Source organism: Salvia miltiorrhiza, chromosome 4 (assembly GCF_028751815.1).
Source record: "Salvia miltiorrhiza cultivar Shanhuang (shh) chromosome 4, IMPLAD_Smil_shh, whole genome shotgun sequence".
Taxonomy (NCBI): domain Eukaryota; kingdom Viridiplantae; phylum Streptophyta; class Magnoliopsida; order Lamiales; family Lamiaceae; genus Salvia; species Salvia miltiorrhiza.
The window spans coordinates 53894920-53918794 of record NC_080390.1 but is presented as its reverse complement, the minus strand read 5'-3'; the positions used below and the strand labels follow the sequence as shown (position 1 = coordinate 53918794).

Here is a 23875-nt window from a genome sequence, read left to right as displayed (position 1 = left end):
TAGAGTAGCGGACTGGAGATGATTGGAGAGCATCTCCATTGCAAAATAGCATTCAACGGTATATTAGTGTCTTCTTTGAAGATGCTCTTAAAACACTAATCTATAAGTCCTTAATTCCCGTGCCGAACCAAACGTGTCAAGATTCGTGGGACGGAGTGAGTAGTTAATATATATATATATAGATAAATCGTGAGAATTTCCTCCTATTCATCAAACTGAATAACATTTATATTTCCTTGTATAATGTTTTCTATAATACTCCATTGGCATGTATTTCATTTTGGGACATCCCACTATAAGTGGTCTGTTTCTACAAATAGAAAAATTTAACCCTTGAAAAAGTGTAGGCCCTACCAACCAATTTATATTTTTTCCTTAATTTTCGTGTCGAAAAGTTTTGAGTCACTTATAGTGGAACAGATGAGTAAAACATACCACCTTGCTAAAACAAAGAACAAATATTACACTTTCAAGGGTATAAAGGTACATTTTGAAAATGAAACATGCAAATACATTTAAAATGGAATATATATGCAGTATTTAGCAAATTCTTGATGGTAATGATACACGCTTGCAGAGTTGCAGTAGTCTGCTAGAGTCCATAGGGGGAATATATTTCTGTATACTGCGTAATGCAACATGCAGTTCTTCATAAAAACCCCAGAAATTTCCTGCACACGAATCAAAGTGATTTTATAAATAAATAAAAACATGAAATGTAGTTATCTTATAGAATAAAGAGTTTTAGATTATACTATATTTTACCTGTTGGTTTATGGTTTAAAATGAGGGTCACTCATGCTCAATCACAATGTCAGCAAAGAACTCTGTAGGATTCAGCAACTGCAAAACAACTTTGAAATTTTATAAGATGATATACTCTTTCTGAATGTGAATGTTGATACAGGTTGGAGAAAATGAAGAAAACAAGCCACCTCTAACCACTGTGAGGCTCCCATGCAGCTAAACCACCACTTTTGCTCTACAATGCGTGATTCGAATATGTTTTATTATTTGAAACAATAATCACATTGCTAATATGTTGGAGTTAATTTTTTACTCCAAAATAAACTCATCTTTATTATTTGTATTATTTGTTTTGCATTTTCTTCACGTTTTTGATGTGTAGGTTTAGACCAAGTCAAGCTTCAAAATCTGGAAGAAATGAAGCCTAAAAGGATAAGGGGGAGAGAGACAAGGGAGGTTGTTAAGTAGTTGCTAGAATCAAGGAAGTGTGGACTAAGTGGATTGTCTCCAACAAACCACAACGGCCACCTCTTCATCCACTACTCAACCCACTACTTGGAAGCTTGGGGAGCAAGCTGGAAGATCCTATATAAGCTGAGGAAGAGCCTCAGTTCAAATCACGAAGTTTAAAGATCAAAATCGAGTCATTTGAGTGATCTGTGTACGAATGCTGTTTAGAGTGTTAGGATAACATCGTTTATAGCATTCATTGATTTCGTCAGATTTCGGAGCCTAGCTCTTGAATCTAGTTTTCTTGTAAGGGTGTCGGGTGTTCAAACCTTAGTCATTATAAAGGTTTGAACATATGAGTGTTCACTCTTTGTTTAATCATTTTGCTATAAGGCTTCTTCAAATTATTTTATAACTTGAAGAAATTGTTCCACTTCATGTGTTCTTTTATTTCCGCTGCTTTATTGCTCTGTGTGCACTAGTGTGTTGTCTTAACATAGTGCGTCAGATCAAGCTTGAAGGAAGCAACACTTGCATAATATTTGATTCTTATTTAGGTTATGCTAATCTACCTGCAAGCAAATAATTATGTTGAGAACGATTTTGAGTATGATGAAATCTGCATGAGTTGATTTTGTAAGACGTAAGAATTGATTGTGTAGATGTTGAGTGGAGTTCTGCAAAGAATAAGAATTGATTTTGTAAGACACAAAGGGCAAAGAATCGATTCTTGTTTATTCAGAATTTGAAGAATTGATGGAGTTTGGCAGTGGGTGAAAAATAAGAATAAGAATGGAAAGGATTGATGGAGTTTGGCCGTGGGTGAAAAATAAGGGCGTGTTTGATAGTGTAGTTATGGGCTGATTGCGTATTTATCATGGCATTTTCAGCCGTTTGATAAGCAATATATTTCATCTATTCGGCCCGTCATATTTCACTGGCCCAACGCTATTTCACTGTTGCTTCAAGAAAATACATCCCACCCTCACCCCCAATTACCTTTTCTGACTTTGAACAATACCATTGATTAAAAATAAAAAGACAAATTTATCATCTGATCCTCAGACATATATGAAATAGAATAAATATGAATTGTGGACGGATTCAGCAAGAAGTCCACGGTGGCCGAAAAGACAACTGTGGCAAGAGGCCGAAGGCCGGCAAGAAGATGCTGAAGGACATCGCCGCCAGCGGAGACAAGAAGAAGAAGAAGGAGGAGGCGAGGAAGAACCTGGAGACATACAAAATCGACAGTATTTCAAGATCTGAAACAGGTCTATCCCGACATTGGGATCTCGAGCAAGGCAATGAGGATCTCTAGCAAAAGGGTCGGACTGGTGTTTTCCGGCGAGCTCGCCCGCACACCGTACCCGAGGGGACCAAATTCAAGGGTTTAGGAATTTACGTAATATTTTTTTTAAGAGGAAATTTGCCAAACTTTAATGAATGACAATTTAGTGCTCTATGCAAGAAATAATTCTTGGGCGGTGGTGGCGGTTGGTGGGGGGAGGACAGGACGGCGGTGAGGGAAGGGCTTAAACGCTGTGGGGGAGGGGGGCGAGGGGAATGCCAGGTAGAGGAAGGAAAGGGAAGAGGGTTGTGACTGTGTTGGTTTTTTCTTGTGGGGATGGGGGGCCACGCGTTTGATGTTGAAGGACACATGGTGGGGTTGAAGGGCTTAAACGCTGTGGGGAAGGGGGGGAATGCCAGGTAGAGGAAGGAAAGGGAAGAGGGTTGGGACTGTGTTGGTTTTTTCTTGTGGGGATGGGGGGCCACTTGTTTGATGTTGAAGGACACATGGTGGGGTGGGAACGTGTTTAATTGTTGGGCAACACTTTACTTTTTTTTAATTAATTAATTTGAGGTTAAAAATGTAATTTACTAATTTAATCTAGAGTTATATATTGTTTATCAAACACAAATATTATCTATTTTAAAATTATATCTTACTTACCAAACACATATAAATAATAATAATCTCACTCAATTCATATTATTTTATCTAAGTTTTACCTATCTCACTTTATTTCAATTTAGATATCAAACGAGGCCTAAGAATGGAAAGAATTGATGGAGTTTGGAAAATGGGTGAAAAATAAGAAAGGAAAGAATTGATGGAGTTTGGCAGTGGGTGTAAAATAATAATGGAAAGAATTGATGGAGTTAGAGCATCCGCAATGGGGTTACATGATAGCTTACATGATAGCCTACTTTATGATGGGGGGACCACATGGTGTAAAGATGTTGCAGTGGGGTTACATGATAGCTTACATGATAGAATTAGTTTTGATTTTTATGCTTTTTACTTAAATTTAATTGCTCAAATTTAAATAACACATTTGACTAATAATTAAAATTTCATTAAAATAAAAAACCTAAAAGTTACATTAAAAAAAATTAAAAACATAATTTAAATTACATAAATTCGAATTTTTTTTTTAAATAGGCGCGTGCATCACACGCGCCTTACACTATAGAGAAAATGGGCTACACGATAGAACGTGTAGCCCTCGTGTAAGGTGCTCCCGCAACGCTTACACGATAGCACACTTACACGATAGTGCTATCGTGTAGGGGCTATCGTGTAGGCGTTGTGAGTGCTCTTAGGCGGTAGATGAAAAAAGTATATATATATATATATATATATATATATATATATATATATTATTTTTGTAATTTATTTATTTAAATTTGTATCGTCTTTTTAAGGGAAGACGATACAAATTTTAATAAAAATTAATTATGTATTTAATATATGAAGAAGAGATCCCACAAATCTTAAAGAAATAAGGTATAACGAATTTAACAGTGTCTACCCACCCCTAACTCAACGTAGAATATATACATCTGCTAGATCTCTTAGTCCATTATTTTAAAGAGAGAGAGAGAGAGAGATGGGAGACGAAAACAACAAAGGCAGAGTATGTGTGACTGGTGGAAGTGGTTTTGTGGGATCATGGATGGTGAAAAGGCTTCTCCAACATGGCTATTCTGTCAACACAACTATCAGAATGCATCCAGGTTCATTCCTTCATTACATCACTTTTCTTCTCTTCTTCTTTCACTTACAATTCACACACACACACCACTACATTTACTTAGGGTGTGTTTGCTTTTTATCCCTCTAAACGGAGGGATAACAAAAATTTATGTCTTTAAATGTTGGAGAGATAATATTATGCCTCCTTGAAGTGAAAATAAGGAAGAAAAAATGGTGTTTGTGTAAAATGTGAGATAAGAAAGCAAACATTTAAAGGCATAAATTTTTGTTATCCCTCCGTTTAGAGGGATAAAAAACAAACACACCCTTATAGTTAGGTAACTCGAACTCTTCAGAAGAATTATTTTACTAACTGAGTTGCGCTCCGTGGTCTCTACATTAATGATATCCAGAGATGAATGCAATTTTATCGATGAATACAAAAATATTACTAGTATTTAATTCGTTTATCTTCAAAATCGCATCCTTGATATGGCAGAGAAAGAAAGGGACATTAGTTCCTTGAGAAATCTGGAAGGCGCATCGGAAAGGCTAGCGGTTTTCGAAGCGGACCTCGACCGGCCGGCGAGCTTCGCGGCGGCGATCGAGGGCTGCGTCGGCGTGTTCCACGTGGCGCACCCCCTCGACTTCGAGGAGAGGGAGGCGGAGCAGGTGAAGATCGAGAGAGTGGTGAACGGAGCCGTCGGCATTCTGCAGGCGTGCCTCGACGCCAAGACCGTCAAACGCGTCGTTTACTGCTCGAGCACCTCCGCCGCCATCGTCATCAACGAGGAGACCGGCGGCGTCGACGTCATCGACGAGAGCTCGTGGACTGATGTGGAATTTGTGAGAAGTTTGGGGATATTTGGGGGACCTTACATGGTCACAAAAACCTTGGCGGAGAAGAGTGTGTTGGATTTTGGTGAGAAGCATGGTTTGGATGTTGTGGCTGTGCTTCCCACGTGGATTCATGGCCCTTTCATTTGCCCTTACTTGCCTGACTCTGTCTCCATATTTATGTCATTCATTTTAGGTATCCCTCCCTATCTTATCACATCATTTCAATTTCACTGCGTCTGCGTTTACAAATTTATCTATGAAAAATGATGGATAACAAAAATTTATGCGTTTAAATATCTACCTTCTTTCCCAATATTTTACACAAAAATATTTTTTCTTCCTTATTTTATCATCCTTAATTTGTTATCAATCTTTTTTCATAGATAAATTTATCCAGCCTTGATATGTTTCAATTTCATTCATATGGTATCTGTCACACACATAATTTATTAGGTTACCGAACTTTTATTTGTTCTTTTAAAATCCTAATATTTGCAAAATAAAAATAAAAATTATGGTATACAGTTAGGTTGCGTTTACTTTGATGGATAAATTTATTCATGGAAAATGATGGATAACACAAATTTATGCATTTAAATGTCTCCTTCTTTTCTAATATTTGACACAAAAAGAGATGTTCACCATTTTTTCTTCCTTATTTTCACTTGAATGATATTTTGGTGTGATAATATTATCCATCATTCAAGTGAAAATAAGGAAGAAAAAATGGTGAACATCTCTTTTTGTGTCAAATGTTGGAAAATGAAGGAGACATTTAAATGCATAAATTTGTGTTATCTATCATTTTTCATGGATAAATTTATCCATCAAAGTAAACGCAGCCTTAAGGAAAAATGTGAAAACGTTTGCAGGGAAGAAGGAATGTTACCATCAGCTGGGGAGGACTAGTGTGGTTCATGTGGACGACGTCGTAAGAGCCCATATTCACCTGTTTGAGAATCCTGAAGCAAAAGGGAGATACATTATTTCGAATGTTGAAATTACGATTGAAAAATTGCATGAATTTCTGTCAGCTAAATATCCTGAATATAAGCTACCATCCACAGAGTAAGTTGTGTATAGTTTCTCTATTTGTAGATTATTAAAATGTGATTAATTAATTAATTATATATATATACGTGTGTGTGTTGAGTTGATGCAGTGAGTTTGCGGATCTGAAACGTGTTACAATCCCCAGCTTGTCAAGCCGGAAGCTTGTGGAAAGTGGGTTCAACTTTGAAAATGGATTGCAAGAAATGTACGATGGGGCCATCAAATCTTGCAAACAAATTGGTCTTCTTTAGTTTCTCTTTCTTTTCTTTTTTGGGTCGGTACGCCAAAAAAAATGGAAATATATTGTCGAAAATGAAATGAGATATTATTATTGGGACGGCCTAAAAAGAAAAGTAGGATATTACTATTTGGACGAAAGGAAATATTATTACCCGCAATCTACTTAACAATATCATCAATATGGGACTCTTTCTTCATTTTCAATACTTCAAATAACTTTTTATTAAATTTTATGTCATGGTCAACTAGACAGAGAAAGTATATAATGTGGAGAATGGAGATGCATGATGTATCAGCAGTATATTAACTGTATGTTTTGCTACTCTTTGAAGTTGTTGAATGATACAAAACCTCCTTCTATTAATTACTCCCTCTGTCCCTGAAATAAGTTCATCTTTTTCCTTTTTGAGATATCCCCAAATAAGTTCATCTTTCTTTCTTTCCATTTTTGGACAACTACCCCACCACTAATAATACTTTTTTTATTCTTACTTTTCACTTTTTCACCACTCCCAATACTAATTACTCCCTCCGTCCACCAATCAACTTCCCAAGAAAGCTTAAAAAGGTGGTGTAAAAGACTAAAAGGGTAGTGTTAATGTATTGTGATTACTTTTACTAATCTTTCACTAGCTATTTGACATTATTTTAATGCCTTGACTTAAAGTTTTTTTTTTTGATAAGCTATTTATTTTTATTTTTTTTCACTTTAATTAAATAAACTAAAAATTCAGAAAATAAATAAATAAACTAAAAATTCAGAAAATAAATAAATAAACTGGAAAATAAATAAACTGAAAATTCAGAAAATAAATAAATAAACTGGAAATAAATAAACTGAAAATTTGAAAATAAATAAATAAATAAACTGGAAATTCAGAAAATAAATAAATAAATAAACTGGAAATAAATAAACTGGAAAATAAATAAACTGAAAATTCGAAAATAAATAAATAAATAAATAAACCGAAAAATTCAGAAAATAAATAAATAAACTGGAAATAAATAAACTGAAAATTTGAAAATAAATAAATAAAATAAACTGGAAATGCAGAAAGTAAATAAATAAATAAACTTAAAATTCAGAAAATAAATAAATAAACTGGAAAATTCGAAAGTAAATAAATAAATAAATACTTCATCCGTCCCTGAAATAAGTTCCTCTTTTTCCTTTTTGGGACGTCCCCCAAATAAGTTCCTCTTTCTTTCTTTCCATTTTTGGACAACTACCCCACCACTAATAATACTTTATTTATTCTTACTTTTTACTTTTTCACCACTCTCAATACTAATTATAACATTTTTTCACATTTTCACCACTCTCAATACTAATTATAACATATTTTTCTCCACTATCAATACACTTTACCATTTTTCCTTAAAACTCGTGTCGTCCCCAAAGAGGAACTTATTTTGGGGACGGATGGAGTATTCATGTATTGGCTGTAGTCCTTCTACTTGTGCCCTTATTAGAACCATTTTATCATTATGTATTACATGTGTATATACAGGGTGTTCGGTTCGTAGGATTAAATAAGATTAATCTTGTAATATAATGTTATGTTCAATTGGATAAATACGATTCGATACTTAATCTTGAGATAATGTCACGTAGGATTGATCGTGACTTGTGAGTCTTGGTCTATCCCCGTGACAAAAATAATTTTGAAAAATTTCGAATCAATTCAATTTTAGATAATTTCGAGACAATTCAATTTCGAGCAACTACACGAACATCTTTGTAACCTAACTTACGGAATCAAAGAAAGCAAGCAAGCTTGAACAGTTATGATTAGATTATTTTTCCATCAGTTTGTAACTACATGATTATTTACAAGGTGAATTTCTATAAACACCATTAAAAATATTTTTTATTTTAATACAAAAGGAACTGAGGTTGCAACTACATGATTATTTACAAGGTGAATTTCTATAAACACCATTAAAAATATTTGTAATTTTAATATAGGAGGAATTGGAATGCCTCCCGTTGATTCAAAAGCTCACTCTCTTTTCTCAATGACATGATTATGGTTTATATTAATTATTATTCATGCGCATAATTTTCTTAATTCCTAAATCAGTCAACAGACTCAACACAAGTCCTAAAAGAACTTCTTGTAACTACTTTGGCTTCAAATAATGTGTAGAATTATTTTTATTTGGGACATGTAGAATTATTATTTTAGAGAATTGGTATTCAAAATTGGAGTTTAGTAACTAAAATAAAACGGGCCATCCCATTTAAAAGAAACGGGCCATAGATTGAGCCCAATAAATATTAGAGCCCGATTCATTCGAATCCGACAACAAAATTGCCTGAAAAAAAAAATATCAAGAATTCAATCAAGATACGGTCTAAGCTTCTAACCAATGCTGCTCTCTGCAACTTCAGTTCAGCCATGGAGTTACCCTCTTCCCGCGTTGGACATTGCTTCAAAATGTAAAACCCAGATGGAGATAAATCAAATCCATGCAAATTTGATCACCACAGGCCATATCCACAACCCTTCATTCACCTCAAAGACCATTCTCAAGCTCGCCTTTTCTCGACACAAACCGAATGTCGATTTCGCGAGATATCTCTTCTTCGATTTCAATTATAGAGACCCATTTCTATGGAACGCAATCATGAAGTCGTTCTCGCACGGAGATGAGCCGAACAAGGCATTCCAACTGTTTGTGTTAATGCTTGTGAGAGATATACTACTAGATGAGTATTCCTTCTCGTTGGTGCTGAAATCTTGTTCGAGGTTGGGTTTACTGAGCAGAGGAATCCAGGTTCACGGCTTGATGTTGAAACTCGGGTTCGGGTCGGATTTATTCCTGCAGAATTCCTTGATTTGCTTTTACGTGAAATGCGGGTTCGTTCAATTTGGGCGGCAGGTTTTCGACAGGATGGGTAAAAAGGATTCCTTTTCGTACAATTTGATGATTGATGGATATGTGAAGCGCGGGATGGTGAGTTCAGCGAGACAACTGTTTGATAGAATGCCGTCGGAGATGAAGAATTTGGTCTCTTGGAACACTATGATTAGTGGCTACTTGAAAGTGGGGAATGGATTTGAGAGTGCTCAGGAATTGTTCGATGAAATGCCGCAACGGGACTTGGTTTCTTGGAATCTCATGATTGATTGCTGTGCGAAGAATGGGAAGATGGAGAGTGCCCGTGGCTTGTTTGATCGAATGCCGCAAAGGGATGTGGTGAGCTGGGCCAGTATGGTTGATGGCTATGCTAAACTAGGCAATGTGGGTGCTGCAAGGAGCTACTTTGATGCCATGCCTCGACGTGATGTGGTTTCCTGCAACGCGATGATGGCAGGTTATGTTGGCAACGGGTGCTACGAGGAGGCGCTGAAAGTGTTCCACGACATGTTAGGGAGTGCTTCCGATTTGGCTCCGGATAGTGTTGCTCTGCTGACGGCTCTCTCAGCAGCGACGCAGTTGGGCTGCATCGATGAAGGGATGGCAATCCGTGCATACATGGAGGAAAACGCGTTTACCACGTGTGGGAAACTAGGTGTGGCTTTAGTTGACATGTATGCTAAATGTGGGAGCATAGAGCAAGCCATGGATGTGTTTGAGGGCATCCAAGAGAAGACCATTGATCACTGGAATGCCATGATTGGTGGCTTGGCCATTCATGGACAAGGCGATTTAGCATTCGAGTTATTCATGGAGATGGAAAGGGGGATTTCTCTAGAGCCAGATGAGATCACATTTGTTGCAGTTCTGCATGCTTGTGTCCATTCCGGGATGATCAAGGAAGGCATGATCTGCTTCGAGGTTATGAGACGATTGCACAAGATCGTGCCAAAGTTGCAGCACTACGGCTGCGTGGTCGACCTACTCAGCAGAGCAGGGCACATAGAAGAAGCTGCAAAGTTTGTTGCACAAATGCCCATTCAGCCAAATGATGTGGTTTTGAGGACTCTGCTAAGCGCTTGCTCGACTTATGAGAACTTGGACGTCGGGGAGCCCGTTGCCAAGCATCTCATCGGGCTAGATTCCAAGGACTCGAGCTCGTACGTGCTCTTATCGAATATGTATGCTCATTTTGGGCTTTGGGAGTATGTTAGGAAGGTTAGAACATTGATGAAGCAAAGGGAGATCAACAAAGTCCCTGGCTGCAGCTGGATCGAGCTTGAGGGCACGATGCACGAGTTCTTCGTTGGCGGTATGATCGATCACGAGGCAATCGACACGAGCTCCTCTGCAATAAGCATGGAGAGAGCCGGATTGAGATGAGATATGGTTGCTTGGTTAGTATATTTTTTCATGTATGCATATTTTTCATGTTATAAATTCAGTAACAGCTTGTAAATTGGCATGTTTATATTTGAATTACACCAAATTCAAGAGAATCAATTTACTTTACACAGATCTTGGTTGGGATTTCTTATTGGGTGTGTGAGATAGGTTTTGTGAAATCTGCAGTTTTTCCTCTCTACTTTATTCTATTTTTTTTTTTTTTTTTTTTGATGAAATTACATTTATAAATAATACAAACCACACACACACCCCACCTAGTGGTTATTGTGGCCGAGAGTACTCGAACCTGTGACCTTTTGGACAACAGGCAACCACCCCAACCACTAGGCCATCCCAAGGGGACTCTCTACTTTATTCTAAAAGCAATGGAAAGTGTGCCAAGCTGAGAATAAAATACAGTGAGGTAAAGAATAAGACAAAAAACATTCACAAGAAACAAAGACAGAAAGAAATGCAGACTACTATGATAGTAGATCACCTAGGATTCCATCTTTTTTCATTGTTTAAAAATTAAAACACTACCTAAAGCCATGCCATGTTAGTGGCTCACACTCTAGAATATCAGAAAATGTCTTACTTTTCTTAAAACCACTCAATTCTTGCAACTTGCAATCAAAATCAGATTTAAAATGATGATATTTGATTCACAATTAGGAGGCAATTAATTGCAGAATGAGCTAATCTTACAAGAGTAAGATGAGTGAAAAAAGTAGAGTTACAATGAGATGAGTGATGCAAGTTACCTAAACTGGCTTAGATACATACATCATGTGAGACACAACACAACACAAGCAGTTGCAGATGAGTCTGGAATTAGTAGTAGGTAGCATCTTTCCTAGCAAGAGGTGGAAGGGATGTGGTGCAGTTCTTGCATCACGGCTCCGATGTCGGGCCTGTGGTCGGGAGACTCGTGGGTGCAGAGAAGCGCGAGCTCCCCTAGCCTGGTGGCCTCGGATTCCTTGAACTTCCCGGCAAGATTTGCATCGATGAAGTCCTCGAACCTTGAGATCTCCGCGCCATGGCAGTTGAGCTGCGTGATCCTACTTTTGCCGGACAGGATTTGGAATATGATCATCCCAAAGGCGTAGACGTCGCTCTTCTCAGTGAACCGCCCGGTGGTGGTGTACTCGGGAGCAAGGTATCCCATCGCAGCACTGCCCTTGAGGGTCGAGAACACTATGTCGTCTGCTAACAGCTTGTGAAGCCCCGAGTCCGAGAGCAACGGGTTGTAGTGGTGGTCGATCAGCACCTTCTCCGCTGATATGTTGCTGTGCACCAATGTAGGATTGCTGTTCTGGCTCTTGTGCAAGTACTCGATGCCTGCAAACACGATACTCGATTGATTAATTAATCGAAGGATTTTAGGGTTTAGGGTTTAGCAAGAAACAAGTTGAGGTAAACCTAAACTGACCTAACCAGGGGGCTTAGCCCACTGGCCACCGGGTCCTCACTTAAGTGAAGTGACCCGGGTTCGATCCCTCTTGGGAGCGAATTGGAGATTGGAGATATAAGGTGGATTTGGTGTATGGAGAGATAAGGTGGTTCTTGGGGTGGATGAGAGAACTAACTACTAACATCTAACATGACTTTGCCCGATCAAAAAAAAAAAAAAAAACCTAAACTGACCTTTGGCAATCCCTTTGATGATATACTTCCTGGTTGGCCAGTCAAGAGCCTTCCCTGCGCTGACGTCGAGGTGATGCAGCAAGCTCCCGTTTGAGACGAAGTCGTACACGAGGAAGCACTCTCCCCTGCCCTTGGAGCAGCAGAAGCCTCTCAGCCTCAAAAGGTTCTCGTGTTTCAACGAGGTAAGCAGCTTCAGCCCCTTGAGAAACTCGGCCTCATCGGACTTGCAGCTGATCTTCGATATGCACTTGATTGCAACTGTCGATCCGTCCCTCAGCGTCCCCTTGTAGACGGCAGAGAAGCTGCTCTTCCCCAGCAAGTTCATCTCCGAGAAGTACTGCGTCGCGGACTCAACCTCGTCCAAGTTGAACATGTAGCTCTCGAGCACCTCCTGCGAGAAGCTGCTCACATCCTGGCGCTTCGCCAGAGGGTCCCAGCCGTTTGAGTACTCCAGGCTGATGAGAGGCGAGGCACTTCTCCTGCAAGCCTCCTTCGCCCCGTCAGTGCTCAGACGGCCATCAACAGAATCAAATGCACTCCCGATCCTCTGCTTCTGCCTCCGATACCATGAGAACGAGAACAGCCCCGCCACAGCCAAGGCAACAACAAGTCCAACCACTACAACCACTGCAGCGGATTGAGACCTCCTCGACTGATTCCCTCCGTTGTGCTCCACATTTGCCGACTCTGGAATGTCTTTAGAAGGTAGACGACTCGTGCTAGCTCCAAAAGGCTCCGGCCCATTGGAGTTTCGATCAGAAGCACTGCAGATTCCCAGAGAAGAGAAACTGAGGCCACACAGTTCTGCATTGTTTGCATACTGGAAACCTTCATCCAGTCTCTTCAAGGCTGATCAAGACAACGAAACAGATGAAATTCGGTTAGATGGTTTATTATGAATTCGAAAACAACAAACGAAGGAATGGTTGGCTACCTAGAGGGACATTGCCAGAGAGAGTGTTGTTTCGGATGTCAAGAACTTTGAGCAAGGGCAGAACAGCCAATTTCACCGGGATCGAGCCAAAGAGGCGATTGAAACTCAAATCCAACCTATTTAACATCATTAAATCCCCCAAACTGGCTGGAATTGCACCACCCAACTGGTTGGACTGTAGAGCAAGAACACTGAGTTTCTTGAGAGAGCCAAGCCGTGTCGGAATATTGCCACTTAAATTGTTATAACACAGCTGCAACACTGTAAGCAGTAGAGAAACCACATCAAACATTCATCCTTCATCCTTCATCACCACTACTTGATGTTTGTAAAATGGTTCAGGTTATTATTTGTTTTTTTTTTTCCATAGAATGGCACAAATCTATTGCTAAGATGCAACAAAACCTAAGTGGAGCAAATGCCAATGCCATTCATGCCATGCTATGAGCTGAAACACAATTATATGACTGAAACATAAATCTCAAGAAAAGTTTGAACCTTTTAGCTTTCTTGGTGCATTTTGAAAGAAATTATCAAACAACTTCTGATCAAAATCATGTTTTCACCATTATTAACCAACACATCCTATTTTCTAGAAACAAAGACTCCACCTTTCCCCCCAAGCTCAACCCCTCGTCTAACCAAACAAAAAGGTGATAAACTGCAAGAAAATGGGATGTTTTTTAATATTTCTAAATTCAGCTCAAGGTTTTATAAACTGACCTTGAAGATTAGACATGTCACCAATCTGAGGGGGAATATCACCGGAGAGATTATTGACATTGAGGTACAGATCTGAGAGGTTGGTCAAGTTAGCAATCTCACTAGGTACAACCCCATGAAGCTTGTTGAAGTGGAGGTACAAGCCAACCAAGCTCTTGAGGTGGCCAATCTGAGGTGGGATTTTTCCAGAAAGCCCTCTTCCTTGCAAGGTGATGTTGACCACTTGGCTATGCTCATTGCAGGCAAGCCCTTCAAAGGAGGCACTGCATGGGTCAGTGGCATTGGGAGACCACGATGAGAGAATGACGCCTCGAGGGTCTAGTGAGGATTTGATGGCCATGAGGAGAGAGAGAGTTGTTGAGGGTTGAGAGAGAGAGTGGAATGGAAGGAGCAGTGTGAGGAGGACTGTGAAAAGGGGGAGGAAAGCCATTTTTGGGATTCCAAGCAAAATGTGTAGTGGGAAAGTTGGTTTGGAAGAAAGCTAGCTCTATCTTCTTTGCTAAACCAAAGTGGTGCGTAAAGTTTGGATCTTTATCAATGGGGGTTTTTGCTAAGCCCACTTGTATGAAAAGATTGTTTTTTATTTTATTTTTGTGCAAGTAAAATGGAGTCTCAGAGCTCTCTCCCTCTCTCTCTATTTCGCCCTCGCCCAGGGGTTTCAGAAGGGTACTCCTCACTGTGTGAGTGTGTGTCGCTTTCTAATTCTCTCTCTGTGAGTGTGTGTATGCGTGAGAGAGAGAGAGAGAGGAGAAGAGCAGAGATCCTTGTCGGCGTTACTGTTGGGACAAATTTGAATTTGTGGTGACCGGAAAGACCGGTAGCCGGTAGCACTCACATGGCTTACTGCAGCCTTTTACATTTTAATGATTTTTTTTATTTTTTCTTTTTTCTTTTTTTCTTTTACTATTATTATTATTAGTTTTGGAATTGAGCTGATTGATATTGGACAGTGGACACTCATGTTCCATACCAATTTATTACAAGAATCTGACCAACTAACTCACTTTGATAATTTATAAAATAAAAAAAAAAAACTCACTTTGATAATACTATCATAAGTTACTCTATTTTTAGGGGAACAAATTTATTAAACTTTGAAAATAATAAATATGGTACAAATGTACTCCCTCCGTCCACGAATTAAAGCCCTACTTGCACTTAAATTTTTGTACACCAATTAAAGTCTTATTGTGCTTTATGTACCTTTTTACTCTTCTTCTTTTCTTATATTTACTATACCATTTGCCACTAATGGGTCCACCTTACAACAACTTTATCATTTTTATATTCTATATTTATTACACTTTATCACTAGTGGAGCCACCACACAACACCTTTAACACTTTAGTCAACTACTTTATCATTTTAGTCAACTACCCTTATATTTCATCACCTTTTTTAGCTTTCTTAGTCTCCGTGTCCACCCTCAAATGGAGCTTTAATTCGTGGTCGAAGGGAGTAATATTTTATCATTAATTGGTATGTGTATTTTTGCTCAATACAAGGCTTGAAAAAAAACTGAGTAGCATATATGGATTTGTCTGACATCCACAATCAAATTCCAATGTCCAATATAATTTGCTAATTGTACCATGTCACAGTTGGGTTGGGATAGAATAAATGTTTTTGAATTTCAAACTCTTTTCTTTTGGGTTTTGACCATAAATTAATGGATAGTTTTATTTTTATTTTTTTGAGAGGAATTAATGGATAGTTTTAAATGTTGTTCGAAGTTGGGGATAAAACTTGTAGCGGAAATCCGCAACAAGATTTCTGCTAATTTATTTGGGATTTTTTGAATCTTGTAGCTTTTCGAGAAGGGCCAATAAATGCCCATTTCAAAATTCAGGTATACAATTCCACTTTCATCATCAACTAACCTCAAATGGTATGAAATTAATTAGTATAAGTCTTCTATTCGTAGACATTTTACGATAATGTAATAGAAAGTTCTTTTCTGACAAGAACTATGAGTAAATATCCATTAATAACGTGATAATTTAGACAATAAAAAATAAAACAGAATAAGCAATATTTATGTATATATGGAGTGGGCAAATAGACCGAATATATTAGAGATGCAATCTTAAAATTACATTCATAGATTTCAATTTTCATATATATAAAGAAAAGGAATTCTAGAGGGTCGAAATTTTCACCATATTAATTGAATATTATAAATAGCTTATTTGTTGATTTATATTGATTTATTTGTTATTCTTATATTTCACATAAAATAATTATTCTGATCGGATCTTAACGTGTTTCATTTCAACCCTTGTACTTTAGAATTCCACATCCAAATTGATTATTGACTCAAATAGCGTCTTAACACTATAGATTTTTAATAAAACCCATAACAATTAAATGCATATAGATGATAAATGAATGTTAGTTTACACACCTAATGTGAACATTTTTTTTTTGAGAGAAAATGTGAACATTTATGTATAGTTAGAATCAGTCCTTCTAAATTTATTTGACGTATTAGTAGTACTGATTTTTTGTAAAAAAAACTTATAAAGTAGATGAATTAGTAAATTTGTGGACCTAGTGTTAGATGATAGTCCTTTTCATGTTCAACATTTTGTGATTTTTAGGGAAAAAAGACTTTGGTACCCATATTGTACATTATTACACGTAATGTCACATTTTGAGAAAATATTGTTGGGCTCACTACGAGTGCCCATTTCTATCTCCAATTCTCCATCATTGTAGCACACAAAGTTCAAAATATTTGCTCAAGCAATTTCAAGAAATATGAGTTTTATAGCCATTTTTATTTGTACAACTCAAGAATACTTTATAAACGCTCCAAGAGTATTTGTAGGGTCCTCAAATTAATAAACCTTATGAGTATACTTTAGATTTGACCGTAAAATATTAAACTTTTATTAAATTCTAGTTTTGTATACAAATTTTGAAAGATAATGTGGTGATTATTGAACTTTCATCAAAATTTAATTTTACATACAAATTTTAAAATATAATGTGATAATTATCGAATTGTTGATTTAATTTGATGTTGATACCAATCGAAATTTCGACCAAATTTAATACTAACATGGCAAGCTGAATTATTGACATTGCATAACCAGTGAGGGAATAAAGTGACGTATGTGTGGCACATGGCAACCACTATTCAAAATTATGTAAAATCAGATTATTCGGCTAACCATGTCAGTAGTAAATTTGGTCGGAATCTCGATTGGTAATAAAATCAAATTAAATCAATAGTTCGATAATCACCGCGCTACTTTTTAAAGTTTGTATGAAAAAATCAGAATTTGATCAAAGTTCGGTAATTACTACACTACCTTTTAAAATTATTACGCTGCTTTTAAAATTTGTATACAAAATCAGAATTTGATAAAAGTTCAATAATTATCGCACTGCCTTTCAAAATTTGTATGCAAAATCAGAATGCGGTGAAACTTCGAGATTTTAAGTGCAATTAACCTTTAGATTTGTTCAATAAAAGTAGCTATAAACTACTATTCTTATAATTGTGACTATTTCTCCCTAAAATTTACCCTCCGATGCCAATAATGATTCCAGATTTGAAGCTCTATGGATGGACAAAAAACCGCAGTCGTTTGCTTCAAATTATGTCCCCTTCCCATTATTAAAGGAATCACAAGACTCACATTTCTTTGTCGATAATATGTTCCATTCTTGTACTTGAATCAATCTTTTCAACCATTTTCCAACCTTTTGAATTTAAAAAATAAATCTTACTTGTTAATTCTTTTTTAGACCGTCCCACGAATCTTAACACTATTCTTTTTTGAACTGTCCTACGAATTTTGACACATTTACAAATAAAATAATAATTATTATATTTTCTCTCCTACTTTATCACTTTTATTACATTCTCTCCTACTTTATCACTTTCATATTTTATTATCTACACACTTAAAACACTAATCCACAACTCTTTAATTCCCGTATCGAAACCAAACGTGTCAAGATTTGTGAGACGGAAGGAGTATTTGATTGATTCGGTTTGATTACATACGATAATATTAGACACATTTTTCACTTTGGACTCGAGCTCTAAATAACATTTGTGCTAGAGTATTAAAACGTAACCAAAATATTTCTTAGAACAAAATACTTTTCCAAGGACTTTAAAACAAAATACTTTTGGAATTGCTTAGTAACACATTTTGAAACGAAACCAAAATATTTCAAGAACAATAACTTGCTTCTGCCAAAATGAAGCATTTTCTAGAGCTTTAATGCCCTGAACTCTGCTAAGCAAACGCATATATGGAGATGTACGAGTATGATAAACAAAAATCTTGTCAGCTGACAGAAATTATAAGCTTAACTAAAATACTCCAATATCGCGTATCTCTCTTCATTGTATATTACTTGAACAAATATCCGAACTTTCCAACGTGCGGATTCTCTACGCCACAAGAGTGCTGGCGGTGGTAGATTCACTGCAAAGGAGACATAAAGGTTAACACAGACACGAACTGGGCCGCAATGTAAAGGAAATTGTAGCATAATCTTCCTAACATTGGTAGCAGGAACCACACAAGGAACCAGAATATGAAGGGTTTTATAAAATAAATCAAGAATCTAAAAAGCTAGGGAAAGGGATATAGTTCAAAATGGAATTTTAGATGGAAAAGAAACCATATAATAGTGGTTCTATTGCAACCTAGGTATAGATAGATGACCTGCAAATGTTTCTATACTGAATCAGTGAAAACTTAAACATTCTAGATCACTTAAAAGAGAAGGAAGTAGGTATATAAATCGAGCCACAAGTAGACTGCATAAAAGACTTCAAATTTGAACTTACTATTTCCAGACTGGTGGAAGCTTTTTAGTCTTCTTGTAATAACGAGCTAGTCTGTGGATTCTGCTCTCAACAAGAATTAACCTAAACTTGGAGTCTTTGTCTTTTCTGTTCCTCTCCAGATGCTTTCGGATTGCAACAGCTTTCTTGATGAGGTGGTAAAGGTCCTCGGGTATCTCAGGAGCAAGTGCTGCACAAGTATAGAATCATACCAATAAACAAACTTCAATTTAGTATAAGGCAATTGCAATCACTGAGTAGAACTTTTAACATTCAATTGACAGCCACAAAAGATATACCATGTGCTTTGAGTATCCTCAAAATTTTGCTTCCGGTGACACTCTTCACTTGGGCAATCCCATGAGAATCACGAAGAATAACACCTATTTGAGAAGGTGTCAAACCCTTTTTTGCAAACTTATAGATGTTTTCTTCAACCTGAAATAGGGAAAGGAATTTAGAAAGGAGCCAACATTGACCCCAACTCCCAAGCCATGAACCAAGGTAAAAACGTGTTGCAATTCACAACATTAAGCAAATAAATGATAACAATCCACTTAAACTCATTTGTGTAATTTGAACACATGAGCATGAGCAATGTTTGTATTATCCAACTAATTCTTTCGATTCATCTTCGACACTATAAGCATGAGCAATGTTTGTATTATCCAACTAATTCTTTCGATTCATCTTCGACACTATATTACCATTTACCCATCACTGAGAGCTCAGAGAGACTAAAATCAAATCTGAAATCTGGAAAACAGAAATATATACTGCTTACAATGAAGTTGTGAATCAAAGAACAATGTTCTTCGTTTACAATTTATAAAATTCAGGTTACCAACAAGATGAAACACAAAATTAACATTGACTAATCAAATGACTTTAATTACCCCTAGCACAAACAGAACCTAGCAAGTGAAACAAGAGTGCGTAAGCTGAGTTCTACCGGTCACATTTTATGCCGAATTAAGCAGTTACAGTGGCATCAAACCATATTACCATAATCTATGGACCATTTTCAAGGGCATCTTAATTAATTATACAAATCTCTCCACCAATAAATACCGCGACAAACACTTCTCATTCATTCAAAAAATCAACATATGGAAAAAGAACAAATAAAAAATCTGCAAGCACTTACATCCTGAGAAGATATCTTAAGCCAGCTCGGCGGAGTCCTCTTGTATGGAAGTGCTGATGCTGAAATACCCTTTCTGCATTACGCCGAAAACAACCGAATTTCAGAAACGGAAAAAAGAAAATTGTGCGATGTCAGAGAAAAGTAGAGAGGGGAAGGGAGAATGCTGACCCTCGGCTGTGCATACGACCCATGGCGGCGGTTGTTGAATAACGGAGATTCCTTCAGTAGCGGTGGCGATGCGATCAGCTGCTGCTTTTTTGTAGTGAAGAGTAAACCCTAGTATTGCGCATATATTTATTTATTTTGAGTCCTCCAAGTTCTAATGTTTTTAATTTCACCCTTTTTTTGTGCTTTTCTAAAAATTTTGTGAATGAAGAAGAAAAAAAAACTCTTCTTGTCAATTAGATTTGATTGAGGAATTTTCCTATTAAATGACTCCATTTTTTTTTACATGTGTTCCATTAATAATGATCATTTCAAAAAAGAAAATTATTTTTTCTAACAAAAAATGATGGGCTCAAATATGGAATAATTAAAGACTTAAATATTGAACAATTAAAGACTCAAATATGGAACAATTAAAGGCCTTATCGAAATTATTTTAAAATTAGTCTAATTGGCAAGAAGGTTCAAAATTTGAGATTTAAATTGCAATCATCTAATCATCTAATTTATAGTCTTGGGTAAAAATTAATGGTTTAAAGGTTTTAAATTTAGGCCCAAATTAGTGAATGAGCTGTTATTCTAGGCGGCCCATTTCATAAGCCCAAAATTCAAACCTTAACTCCCTGCATTAGGTTTTGCTCACCCTTGTAGATTAAATTGCAGCAGATAAAAGTTTGAGTACATTTAATAATCAAATGATTTAATAATTAACTCATTATTAGTGGTGATATTAATAAACTCTTGGATTCAAATCAGTGATGGCAAGATCCAAGAATTGTGTAGTTAATTAAGTCAACTCGACTACGTGTCCTCGTTTATAAAGTAGGCGTTGACCCTCTTGCTTTAATTTTCAATCTCACCTATAGATCACCCTCTTTTTGGTAATGAATAGCTTAATTTAATTATACTAAACAAATATTCGACATATAATATAAGAAATGCAATGTTCTGATACTTGAAATTCGCTTCATTATATTGATGGCAACAAGTATTTTTCTTTTTAGACTTGGTGTATATATAGTTTTGAATTACCGCTATCCCACGTGAAGAATATAGAATTTTTCAATATTCACGATAGCCATATATTACAAATTTACAATATACTTCATCCGTCACACGAATCTTGACACGTTTTCCTTTTTGGGCCGTCCCACGACACGTTTCCTTTTTGGGCAATAATTATTACCTTCTATCTCCTACTTTATCACATTTATTATATTCTCTCTCATACTTTATCACTTTTATTACATTCTCTCTCCTACTTTATCAATTTTATACTTTATTAATTACACACTTAAAACACTAATCTATAACTCTTTAATTCTCGTGCCGAATCCAAACGTGTCAAGACTCGCGGGACGGAGGGAGTAACATAATAATATCGTTTTTTTAATGAATTGGGAGATGGGAGTGGGTCCGGTTACTTGGGCTTTTTAACTATACAAAAGAGAGAAATATCACTATATATATATATTATATGTAACTACTAGTAATTAATTAACCATGATTGACTATATTCAACTATAGGGTTGGCTTTTATGGTTTTTAAGTTTAAGTTAATAAATATTAATTGTAACTTTTATTTTGAAACGATCATTGTTAAAAGATAAATTTAAATATATCACAGAAGAGATGTGGGACTTAGATTTCATCCCAATTAGAAAGCATTAATTTTAATAAGGGTTAATGATTTCTTTTACATTCTTAAAGACAAAAAATTAAATAATATTTACTATAAAAGAAAATTATAAACACCTACATATTTTGAGCTTGAAATGACAAAATTGTTATTTTTTAAATCATGAACTTTGCTCGACATGTTTGACCAATGCAAGTCGAACATGTCAAGCATTAATTAATTAGTGGTAATTATATGCACTAATGTTTGACCACTGCAAGTCATGTATTAATATATTTATGGTCTAACTAAATACATTAATGATCGAGATGTTCGACCATTTTTAGAAAATGTACTGATGTTCGACATATTCAACCATTGCAAGTTGAGCAATCAAGCATCAGTGGTTGAGCATAAGTGCAAAATGCACTAATATTCGATATAAGAATAAAAAAAAAATCTAAATATATAATTTATATATTTTATAAAAGATGAGTATTTTTAAAATTTTATGATTTTTAAAATGGGTATCCCAAGTGCGCCACTACAATTCTAAGCTGGCTAATTAATTAATATCTTTTTGTTTTTAAATAGCTAGATAAAATTAATCCGCAGAAAATTGAAGAGAAATATTAATCATAAATATGCCAGTTTCGAGTCGCCAAGTGCATGAAAATATCACATATACTATCAAATTGAAATGTCAAAACAAAACAACACATAACGAAGTATAACTGATTCAATTAGTATTAAATTAGGTTTTCTTAAAAGCAAAATGAAGAACTATTGATACTCAAAGAAAAAAAATAAAAACAAATATCTTCATCACCAGTGAACCAGAGAGAGAGAAACACAACTACATCAATATATATATCTGATCAAAACTTTCAATATATATATATATATATATATATATATATATATAGTCTATTCACATATATATTCTTTTCCCTTACAACCACAACAAAACAAATATTAAGAACAGAAAAGGTTAAAAACAAGTATCCAAATCAAAGAAAAAAGGCCTAATATATAATTAGAGTAATTAGGGTTGATGATGAGACGCCTTATATCTCGCAGCAAACCTATTGAACAAAGCCAAGGAAATGCTAGTCGTCTGCTCAAGATTCAAAACCTTGGCCTTGATCATGGCCTTCGTCTTCCCCGCGATGACCCGACCCGAAAACCCGTAGATGCACATGCTCGCATCGCTCAGCGCAGCGCTCATCCACGTCTTCACATTGCTAGCATGCCATGGGAAATCACTGCTTCCGCCATTTTCCTTTATCATCTCCGTCTCCTTGATGCAATTCGACAGCTGCGCCACGCCGTCGTTGATCTGATCCAAACAGTCCCTTATCTCTTGGTAGTGCTTCGCCTTCCTCAGCTTCAGCTCCCTCGCCACCTCGCTCACGTAGGCCCGGGTCGACTCGGCCCGCTCGAGGCTCACCTTGAGCGCGATCTGGGCCAGTCTTTGGTGACTCAGCGTTGTCGTGAAGTTGCCCACGTGGCACGAGAGGTAGCGGACGCATAGATCGGGGTATAGCGTCTTCTCGCATTGCTGCTCGATGAAGGCCCGGGCCCGGGAGCGTCTGCGGACGGCGGCCGGGTGCCGGGCCTCCGCGGAGGCGATCAGGAGTAGAGAGAGAAATAAGAGAGAGAGTCTCATTGTTGTTGAGCTATCTATCTGTTTATAAGATGTCAAAGTGTTTGGAGGCGATACGATGACTAGTTTGGAGATGTTTGTGTTTGGTTGGAAGTGAAAGAGGGTTTCATGGCTTATATATAGAGAGAGGGAAGTTTCTAATTAGGGTTTCTAGTATCATGTATTTTCTTAAAAAAAAAATATGATTGTGCACGTGTTAGCTAGGGTTTCTAGGAGCCAGGTGGTTAGTTTTGCCAGTAACAAAAGGCTTAATTCGTGTTTGAGCAACTTGGCAAGGGAAGTAACCTTTTAGTAATATTTATATAGGACAAGAATATGAAATTCATATATATAGTAATTATTTGGGTGTGTAAAATGATTTTTTTTTTCTTTTGTTTTTGTATATTAAAGTATGCATGCATATATATAGCGCAACAAAATGGAATACATGAATTTGATCTTATGATATACTACTAAAAAAGATTTGATAGAAATTAGAAATGTAGACGAGATCCTTAATTAAAAAAAATTATCAAATCTTATGTTTATTTTAATAATGCTGTGGTCGTATTGTTATATGCTCCTGCTAGCCTACATAAGACTGGTCTTAATATTATTGTTT

The 23875-nt window shown here is 36.6% G+C and overlaps 5 protein-coding genes and 1 long non-coding RNA gene across 6 annotated transcripts; 3 read left to right on the top strand and 3 right to left on the bottom strand.

The window, feature by feature from the left end:
* The first annotated feature begins 561 nt into the window (after positions 1–561).
* On the top strand, positions 562–1630 carry LOC131020759 (uncharacterized). Its single transcript, XR_009100762.1, has 2 exons — positions 562–946; positions 1130–1630. It is a non-coding gene; the product is annotated as an uncharacterized LOC131020759 (long non-coding RNA).
* A 2392-nt stretch (positions 1631–4022) lies between these two features.
* On the top strand, positions 4023–6487 carry LOC131020693 (vestitone reductase-like). The gene is made up of 4 exons (XM_057949681.1): positions 4023–4218; positions 4677–5210; positions 5890–6085; positions 6180–6487. Exons 1-4 carry the CDS (start codon positions 4092–4094, stop codon positions 6319–6321), a joined length of 999 nt encoding a protein of 332 aa, XP_057805664.1. The 5' UTR covers positions 4023–4091; the 3' UTR covers positions 6322–6487.
* A 2075-nt stretch (positions 6488–8562) lies between these two features.
* Positions 8563–10687, top strand: LOC131020659 (pentatricopeptide repeat-containing protein At2g45350, chloroplastic). Its single transcript, XM_057949628.1, has one exon. The coding sequence runs from the start codon at positions 8684–8686 to the stop codon at positions 10556–10558; it is 1875 nt and encodes a 624-aa protein (XP_057805611.1). The 5' UTR covers positions 8563–8683; the 3' UTR covers positions 10559–10687.
* Positions 10688–11203: 516 nt separating this feature from the next.
* On the bottom strand, positions 11204–14616 carry LOC131020654 (LRR receptor kinase SERK2-like). The gene is made up of 4 exons (XM_057949619.1): positions 13866–14616; positions 13143–13403; positions 12209–13057; positions 11204–11902 (listed from the first exon to the last, which is right to left on the bottom strand). Exons 1-4 carry the CDS (start codon positions 14293–14295, stop codon positions 11418–11420), a joined length of 2025 nt encoding a protein of 674 aa, XP_057805602.1. The 5' UTR covers positions 14296–14616; the 3' UTR covers positions 11204–11417.
* A 3348-nt stretch (positions 14617–17964) lies between these two features.
* On the bottom strand, positions 17965–20219 carry LOC131020642 (40S ribosomal protein S13-like). The gene is made up of 5 exons (XM_057949587.1): positions 19994–20219; positions 19826–19898; positions 18978–19116; positions 18682–18868; positions 17965–18313 (listed from the first exon to the last, which is right to left on the bottom strand). Exons 1-5 carry the CDS (start codon positions 20014–20016, stop codon positions 18280–18282), a joined length of 456 nt encoding a protein of 151 aa, XP_057805570.1. The 5' UTR covers positions 20017–20219; the 3' UTR covers positions 17965–18279.
* Positions 20220–22452: 2233 nt separating this feature from the next.
* On the bottom strand, positions 22453–23359 carry LOC131020641 (pectinesterase inhibitor 11-like). Its single transcript, XM_057949586.1, has one exon. It carries the CDS (start codon positions 23275–23277, stop codon positions 22654–22656), a length of 624 nt encoding a protein of 207 aa, XP_057805569.1. The 5' UTR covers positions 23278–23359; the 3' UTR covers positions 22453–22653.
* Positions 23360–23875: the final 516 nt, after the last annotated feature.

What these genes read in the sequence shown, in the direction of transcription:
- LOC131020642 (XM_057949587.1), bottom strand. Translation starts at nt 20,016, where the DNA reads ATGGGTCGTATGCACAGCCGAGG. An exon ending in GAGGATACTCAAAGCACATG is followed by an intron (nt 18,869 to 18,977) that starts GTATATCTTTTG and finishes ATACTTGTGCAG; the next exon opens with CACTTGCTCCTGAGATACCC. An exon ending in CTTCCACCAGTCTGGAAATA is followed by an intron (nt 18,314 to 18,681) that starts GTAAGTTCAAAT and finishes TCTCCTTTGCAG; the next exon opens with TGAATCTACCACCGCCAGCA.
- LOC131020641 (XM_057949586.1), bottom strand. Translation starts at nt 23,277, where the DNA reads ATGAGACTCTCTCTCTTATTTCTCTCTCTACTCCTGATCGCCTCCGCG.
- LOC131020654 (XM_057949619.1), bottom strand. Translation starts at nt 14,295, where the DNA reads ATGGCTTTCCTCCCCCTTTTCACAGTCCTCCTCACACTGCTCCTTCCA. An exon ending in TGACATGTCTAATCTTCAAG is followed by an intron (nt 13,404 to 13,865) that starts GTCAGTTTATAA and finishes TACTGCTTACAG; the next exon opens with TGTTGCAGCTGTGTTATAAC. An exon ending in CATCAAAGGGATTGCCAAAG is followed by an intron (nt 11,903 to 12,208) that starts GTCAGTTTAGGT and finishes TCGTGTTTGCAG; the next exon opens with GCATCGAGTACTTGCACAAG.
- LOC131020693 (XM_057949681.1), top strand. Translation starts at nt 4,092, where the DNA reads ATGGGAGACGAAAACAACAAAGGCAGAGTATGTGTGACTGGTGGAAGT. An exon ending in ATTTATGTCATTCATTTTAG is followed by an intron (nt 5,211 to 5,889) that starts GTATCCCTCCCT and finishes AAACGTTTGCAG; the next exon opens with GGAAGAAGGAATGTTACCAT. An exon ending in TATAAGCTACCATCCACAGA is followed by an intron (nt 6,086 to 6,179) that starts GTAAGTTGTGTA and finishes GAGTTGATGCAG; the next exon opens with TGAGTTTGCGGATCTGAAAC.
- LOC131020659 (XM_057949628.1), top strand. Translation starts at nt 8,684, where the DNA reads ATGCTGCTCTCTGCAACTTCAGTTCAGCCATGGAGTTACCCTCTTCCC.